Raw genomic sequence first — 8,394 nt, forward strand, 5'->3', positions numbered from 1 at the left:
TATGTCCAGTCATCTACAAAAAGCCATGTAGTGTCAGCAGCTGCATGAGGAAGGCATGAGGGGTTTGCAATAAATTATGATTTCATGATACTCTGAAAAATCATTTTCAGGAAGGGATCAGTCATTGTCTTTTGTTCCTAGCATGAGCAGCTTTATTCAGAAATAGTTACTGATGTTAAATACCTGTTCTTTTCGTGGTCTAACTTGTGTGGCACGGGAATGGCTCAGCCATGCTCCTTGAAAGGGCAAAGTGCATTGCACAACACATTTGCTCTGAGAAATGGGGACCAAGCTGAAGGACCAACAGTTTTGGCTGTATCATAGATGCTTTTCTTGRCTTTTTCGAGGCCAAGTTCGAGTGTTTCAAGGGCTGCATTCAGTCCCACACTGCTATGAGCTGCTGTCTGTTTCAGCATTGCATAGCAGGACTCGTGCAGCAAAACTTCTTTCCACCACTGTTCTTCCCACCTGCCTGGCTTTRCAGCCAGGTTGGTTTTTGTCTTAGATTATGATACTTTATTGAATGTTTTATCATTGCCCTCATGCTTTAGGGAGATCTGGATTTTCTCATGGTTTTTGCAAGCCTGAGTTATCAAGCAAGCTAATAGGGTAGTAAAGGTGTTTGACATTAATAAAGCTAATGAACAACAATGTTGGAGCTGTCCTCATGCATGCAATCAATTTTATGAAGCTCACTTCTTCAGKCATTTCTCCAGGTGCTCTTATAGGACCCTGGGAAAAAGGAGTCATAAATACTTAAACATTTCCAGTACTTTGATGAATATTTTACATTGTAGAATATTTGAATATTAGTAATTAATGCAGACTTGAGAGTCAGAAATTTTTTTATAACCAGAATGGCTGGTCACTAGGCTCAGGGATGTGGTTGGAACTGAATAAAGGGAAAGTGTTTGCCACATTGTCTGCTAGTATGTCATAAAGAAMTGAGAGTGCAAGTGGAAAATATTTCCTGCAGTGTATGAGTTCTCACCTTTGCATTCTGGAAAGCTCTGGCAGGGTAGTGATAATGGACATAGTGTAGGCTACAGCACAGCAAGGGTGAGACAAAWGGAGCAAAAACTGTGAAGATGGGTGCCAAATGGAAATGTATCCTTTCTGCTTCAGTTGCTGCTCCAAGAGTCTAAGCAGACAGTGCTGGTAGGTCTGAGGAGTGGTAYGAGCACATCACCTGGGGCTGGGAAAAAAAAATCCAACTAGTGTGTTTCAGACCAATTTCTCTGAAAGCAAATCTAGTATGCMTATGACAAAGAAATGGAGAAAGCATCCAGCCAAGGAAAACAATTTCTTCTGTCTTGAGGTCCTGAAATTACTTGCCCCATTTCCATCTCACGTGCTTAAGTTCACTGCCAGTGAGAGGATGCTACGGCTGTGGTTATGGTCTGTGAAGTAATGCAAGTGTTCCACCTCTAATTCCTGCCTGGTGAGGTCTGTATCCATGTCAGCCAAGAATGCAGAGAAGCCCTTTGGTTAATGAAGCTTTCAGAGCGCAGGAGAGGATTCCTTTCCATGGGAGGCACCAGCACCCTGCTTGGGGTTCTGGTTTTGCCAGCACAGTTCACCTCCCATAGGAATAAATAACCTGCCAAGGATGGCATCTGATTCCTGGCAACAGAGAAAAGCTAGCTGTGTTTYATTGCTGCTACTGCCTTCTGGGGCAGATGGAGGAGAGTGGGTGAGAAGGACAGTCCTTTGTTTTGAGAAGGGCCTTCAGCCCAGTATAAGTTCTACTGAAAGGCAAAGCTGTCTTCATTGTCACCAAAGCGGCAGCGTTTGTCCATCAGAAATTACCCTGAAGCAGTCCATGAAGTTAGCCTCCAAGTCATTATTCTGGTAGGATTTAAGAGAGTAGGAATGCAGTCCTGCCTTTGTGGAATTTAAGTCCTTTATACAYGAAATGTGAATGTGTGACACATCCAAAACAAGTTGATGTTAAAAGGCAAAGTTGACTGTGTGAAAAAGACCTGGAAGAAATGTAAGGATGAGGAACRTATCATGTTGATGCTTTAATGCTAGGTAAGAATGACAGCTGAGTTTCAAATGWGCATGTTAGGGTCAAGACTGACAAATGATTCAGTAATGAAACACGACCTGATGGAATCATATTTGTCTGTTCCTGAGATCAGAAATGCCAATAGGGGGCACAGAATTTGAAGTATGGCAGTATTTTGTATATTTAATCTGTTTCTGCATCTTCACTACATACATGACAGTAGATTTTGTGGGAATATCAGCTGAGATGTGTTTATGACTCGTTTTATCAGAGGCAATCCTTGTTTTCAGTTGTGCAATTTGTAAAGAGATCAGTAACATTTCTGTTATATCAAGCAGTCACATGGAAAAGGCCATGAAATTACTGAAAAGTTATGGCCCTTAAGAAAAATAGGCTTGTAGGTTTCTTTTTAAGTTCCCTGGAAAAGAACTTCCACTTTGCATTAATAAGTGCATAGAAACTGGGGGATTTTGTGTATTTGAAAGTTTAAAGGTTTGGTTGTGGTTTTTGTTTTGTTGTATTTTTTCCAAGTTAACTTTTTTTTTTTAACAGGAATCCAACATACTTTTTTTGAAGGAAGGCAGCATATTTTCTTTTGGTGTTCATGCCAGTGCTTTGAATTGAATAGATGAAAAATGTTGCTCTCTGTTAGAATAAAGAACTTCTCATGATCATATTAGGGATTGTTGTTCCCAGATTGAGGCCTAGGTTGTTTATGCTGTGTCCCTTTTCTAGAATCTTGAATGCTGATCAGTAGTGATTTGTATTGCCTGCAAAATGGGAAAGGGTTGRGATTTTTAGTCTGAAGAAATAATAAGGAAAAGTAGCCCACTGCTAGAAAAAAACTTAGATGCATTAAAATAAGGATACAGTTCTTTTATTTGACCATACTTGCAATATTTGTGTAATAGATAGCTGATGGAATAATTTAAGTGATTTTTATGAAAAAGTATAGCTTGTCGGGAAGCAAAGGGGAACAGGAAAAAGCACTGTGTTTGTGTACCAGCACATAGGGTTTCTCTGAGGCCCAGGTTACCAGCATCTGACTGGAARGGAATACAGCAGGAGACATTATCCAACTAGTTTTTAAATGCATTGATAAGGTTTTGACATTTTAGGTGAAGGAAATGGCTTAGAGGGCTCTTTTCTGTGTAAACAAAGAAGAGGAAATCACTGAGGTTGTCCAGACAGCGTAACCTTGGTGAGAGCGATCTAAGATATGTTATTGTATTCAGTTTCTATGACAGGAATGAAAAAYAACAACATAATAGCAACCTTTTTTWAAAAGCATATCTAAGTGCATACTTACCTCACTGTGAAGAAAGGTTTGAAAGAGTAGCAAGAGAATAACCCCAAGTAGGAGGATAAATTCCATGGGAAGGAGAAGTTGTATCAGGTTACTAAGGTCAAGACAGTTTTGCAGCACAGACACTTTAGAATACTGTGAGAAAGACTAAGGCACAAAATGAAATGCAGCCAACAAGAAATCAGAAGTAATGAGAAATGTTTTTATAAGGGTAGTTTTCAACAATTCATTGTGAAAATGGAAAGGCTTATTAATTAGTGCCATCCTGGTTCTTGTACTATTCAGTGCCCTAATAGCAATTTAAATAATAGAAATATTTTTCTAATTCCTTCCAAGGCCATGATCCAGTCTAGTGATTTGTGAGTGGGCACACTCTTATGGAGTTACATGATATTTTGAAGTGTTGGCAGTTCACAACTTCCAAGGTTTTCAAAGCTGTTGATTTTTCTTTTCAGAAGGGACTACATGTTGCATTGAAATCTGCACTGAAGAGAAAAAAAGAAATAAAAGATACTGAAAGAAAAAGTGCAGCTGAGACCATCTCCTCTTGGTTTTCTTCTCTAATTATGTTTAGAGAAAATACTTATTTTTTTTAGGGTGCACTCACTCCAAAGACGTAGACCTGCTTGGTTGGTATCAGATAATTGTAAATGCACTGCTGTACTTGGATTTGGGCTCTAYAGCAGCCTTTATTGCAAGCCCATATAGACTATGGTAGCTTTAACCAGAATTTGCCAACTTGTTTCTTAAAATCTCATTAAGATCAGGGCTCCAGGTCAGCAGAGGGTGAGGGCAGCTGCTGGAGTCTGTCAGACTGGTGCATCTCAAGGACATCACGTGGTAGACAATGGTGTTTTCTGGTGGTCAGGATGGGCTCAGCTCTGGGTCACTGGCAATGACTGGCAGTGTTACCTTGTTGCTCAACAGTCAGAAGAGGATGCCTAAAGCTGTGCCTGCGAGACAGCCATGCCGTGCTTGTCCTCTGCTCTGAAATGCTGAGCTGCAGAGTAGTGGGTGACAGGCAAATGAGCAACGCATCTCTTGGCAGAACTGCACACTTTGAATGTTGGGAGTGAGTGAAGGAGTGTAGTGGTGATGCACTATAAACAAATCAGGCAAATGGATTTGTCCCAGCCTTGAAAGAACTGGCCTTAGTGTCACTGGATAGTATTTTTGGGATGTCTGCTAGCAAGCCTGAATTCTATCCAACGGGCAGCTGGAAATGCCCTGGAATGCAGAAGAAGATTATATTGCCCTAAACAAATCAGAAGTTCTTACTTTGTTCCTAGAAATAAAAGGTATGGATATATTTTAGATATATCTATTTATAAAGACTAATGGGAGCTGTGATTCATAGATTTGCCTGTGAGTAACTGTTTATAAATGAAGTGCTCATGTCCAGATACTTCTCACTCTTGCCATAACATCACTGTTGGGTTAGATTCCTCTGAATTCCATAATGTTTCACTCCTCACTATACGATAAGGTAAACACACACCCAATTTCAATGGTGTGGGTCCTTGCCCGAGTTGATGACTCTGTCTCAGTTTAACAAGGAGAAGATCTTTCAAAAACATTCCTTAAAAAGATGGCTCTTCGCAAGAGCATTGTAAAAAATGCTGATAAGATGGTTATAATAATTTTGCTAATGAATTCCTGAGTAAGTAACTGAGATAAATAGGTTCAGACTTTGTATAAGAGTAATAGCTTTGAAACTATTAAAAAACTTCACCTTTTTGAAAGTCAGTTAATCAAGCCAGTTGAAATATATAAGTGAAAGAAAATTAGGTGTCTACCTTTCAACATTGAGAGGTGGCATTTAATCTTAGAACTTGAAGCATTTTCAGTCTCTCAGAGGACTTCCAATGCATGACAGCATTCCTGTTGCATCCTGAGGTAAGGAAATGACTTTGCTAAGTCATGAACTGGTTTCAGACATTCAGAGCCCTTTTCCAGGTCTCTTGTGAGCAGTTTTGTGCTGACAGCAACAACTTCTTTTAACATTTTTTTTTTTAATGAAGGTTTGCACTTAAGCTGGTTCTTCCTTTGGAAGGTGGCTTGACATCCATAAGAGATCACTAGAGTAAATCCAAGACCCATTTTCARCCAAATGGGCTCAAACAACTTGGAAGTTCATCTGTGCTACTTCGCTTAAATTACATGACCCAGTGCATATAAAACGCACTTCAAACTTGAAAGCAAGGGGCATTTATTCAGGGCATCATGACAAGGTTTTCAGGCTGAGTCATGGTATTAATTCCAATTTAGTTACGTTGTTTTGAATTCTTAAATAAGGACACTTTCCACTGCCTTTGGAGACACTGCATGATTTTCACCTGAWTGGAGTCACCATGCCCTGTGTCAGAGGACACTTCTGTCAATGATTTATTCATTATACAGAATTTTCTTCTAGTGTAAATATATTTAGTTAAAGACTGTTTTGATCTGTTCAGCTTTTCTTTGTCTCACAGGTCCAGGAGAACTTTTAGAAAGTGTAGTCAGGGGCTAAACTTCTGAATTGCATCCTGAATTCCCTAGGATTCAGCATTATCAATGGAGCAGCTATAAACTAGCAGGACAGCTGACCTTCAGTTTTCTGAAATTGAAATTTAGGTTTCAAAGGTGCATATTAATGATATCTRTTCTATTGTTTTCCCATGAGTCACCAGGTTTCCTTTAGCTGAGAAGTATCTATGTCAAAGAAGAAAATCACAAGGTTCCATTTGTTTCTTCTGTTTACTCTTTTGACCTCATTCTAAAAACTGCATAGCCATGAGTACTTCGTGTTGGTGAAGATAAAAGTGGCCAGACACCTTGAAAGAATTTCCAGGGTGTGGTACTCCACTGTCAACAGGAGAGCTTAATATATCTAGAGCTCTCCTTGCTTGATTTCTTCTACACACATCTTCTTTTCACAGAAAACATATCAAAGTCCTTTTTTACTCCCACAGTGTACACTTACATTTAGCACATGCAGGCCTAAATCATTTGAAAATAAATATTCTGAAAAGCTCTTACTTTGGGGCTTTTCAGAGGTATGCTGTTCCTGTGAAACATAGAGGARCTACGTAAATAATAGAGAAGTTCAAGAAAAACAAGATTCTCTGACTGATGCACACATTATATGGGCACAGAAGGCAGAGATGAATCCTCTGCTGTAGGAGACAAGTATAGCTGTGTAGAGAAGCAGGTGTATTTGTAAAGCAACAAAGCAAAGTGGGTCAGGAAGGCACTTGTTGCACAGTCTGGTGGCTGCACTGCCTTCAGACTGGTATTCAGGAGGTGCTGCTGTGTACAACAGCAGCAGGGAAGAAGATATTCTCAGTTCCTAAAAAAAAGCCTGCTATTTTTCACAATATTTTCTTCCTTCATGCAGTGAGAGCCCTGTCCCAGAGGCAGTGGCTGTGGGTGCCAGGAGGCAGCAGGATATTAGGAACAAACTTCAGAGTCTGGCATGAGCTCCTGAGAATCAGTTTCTGTGCCATGCAGGAGGATGTAACTGCTTGTCACTTCTTCCTCTTGACTTCAGTTCTGTTGGCAATTAATTTTGCAGTCTGGATGATACATGGACAATGTTGTTTCCCTACCTGCCTTGAGGTTGGTGTATTCAAACCCCCAGAGTTAACACTTTGTGATTCAAAATTCCTGTTTAATTATTGAGGGCTCCGTTGTGTCTCTAGAGGATAGTTTCATATCATGCTTACGTGGGAAACAACGTTCTACTCAATTTCTTAAAAAAAAAAAACAAAAAACCAGTTACTTTTTGGAATTCCAGTTGTTTCTGAAAATCAGCAGTTAACAAATGTGTGTTCTATGTTCTGGACAGCAGAATTGTCTGTAGCTGTGTTACAGGTTTGCTTTTAGCTGCTGTGGGTGAGCAGAAATTTGTACCTCTTTCCCTTGAAGAAATACATWGATAATGTTTTAGAGAAGCGATTGTTGTGACCCTCCTTGGGCTAATTTTGCACAGCGCTGTGTGAAGGTAACAGCTTTCTAGAGCACCACTCTGCCACATTTGGTCAYTGAGGCAGATCTCCAAACATGCTTTGCAGTCCCATTTCTGGTTTTTCAGCACACACATGGCTTTTGGTACAAACCACTGTTTGTAATAAGCTCCCCAGAGATTTCTTGCACTGTGTGTACCCTTCAGTCATGTCCTATGGACTTCATGTTTTTCTGTTACTGATCTTTCTCATAATCTGTGAGTGCTTCACAGTTGGGAGCRGGGTTGGGAACTGTCTGGACAGCCCAGCAGGGTGCTAGGGAAAGCTCAACAAGCTTCAATCCTTGCTGTGCAAGCTTGATATTTCATGTCAGAACCTGATGTCCTTTTAATGTATCCAGAGATATTCATTCCTTTTGCCTACATACCATATGTATACTACCACAGAGTTGCAAATGCTTGATGTTTGTGTCTTCCCTTCYCTCCTAGCAGAATGTTGTATATTATATCAATAACAAAATGGGAAYGTAGGAGATGATGCCACTAAAACAAATATTCTCCTTCGTTTTTCTTTCTAGAATTATGCAGCAAGTAATTTCACTGATTGCAAGGAGGAAGCGGAAGACAGCAACGCTTACAAGCTTATGTTAGGCTCAGAAACTCAACCAGCCRTGGGTAAGTCATGTTGTTAGCTTTATTGGTGCTGATATGTGCTGTATTAAATTAATGAGTTTATGGGCAGAGAGGGAAAATTATTCTTGCAATTGCCACATGTTACTGCGGCCTCCAGGGAGGGCACATGTCCTGGAAGAGGAAAGCAGTTGAGGGATTCATTTAGGATAATGAAGTTACTGCTCAGTAGGCAAGACCTCAGTGCAGCCACCGCTCCTTGTAAATGCTGGAAAATTGTGATCTCCACTCTGAAACTAGAAAACAGCTGAATACTCCAAGCTCTCAGAGAAGAACCTTCATAAAACGGGAGGGGCTGCCTACAGGTGCAGTCAAGTCCTGTGTGGAGGCACAGATAGTTGACATTTTGGAGCTTGATGTTCSTACTTCGGACCACAGATTGATGACAAGTCTGTGGATGATCTGTGTGGTCGAATGCATTCCCCTTGCATGCTTCAAAGTTGC

At 40.3% G+C, this 8,394-nt stretch overlaps 1 protein-coding gene across 1 annotated transcript in view; it reads left to right on the top strand.

The window, feature by feature from the left end:
* The window catches only part of BANK1 (B cell scaffold protein with ankyrin repeats 1), a 123,141-nt gene that overhangs the window by 96,883 nt on the left and 17,864 nt on the right, over positions 1–8,394 (top strand). Inside the window, exon 11 of the mRNA XM_057385265.1 lies at positions 7,839–7,935. Within this exon, the coding sequence (XP_057241248.1) occupies positions 7,839–7,935 (97 nt within the window). The remainder of the gene's footprint in view (positions 1–7,838; positions 7,936–8,394) is intronic.

This window comes from Malurus melanocephalus, unplaced genomic scaffold (assembly GCF_030028575.1).
Source record: "Malurus melanocephalus ecotype Western Australia unplaced genomic scaffold, MMel_1.1 scaffold_804, whole genome shotgun sequence".
Taxonomy (NCBI): Eukaryota; Metazoa; Chordata; class Aves; order Passeriformes; family Maluridae; genus Malurus; species Malurus melanocephalus.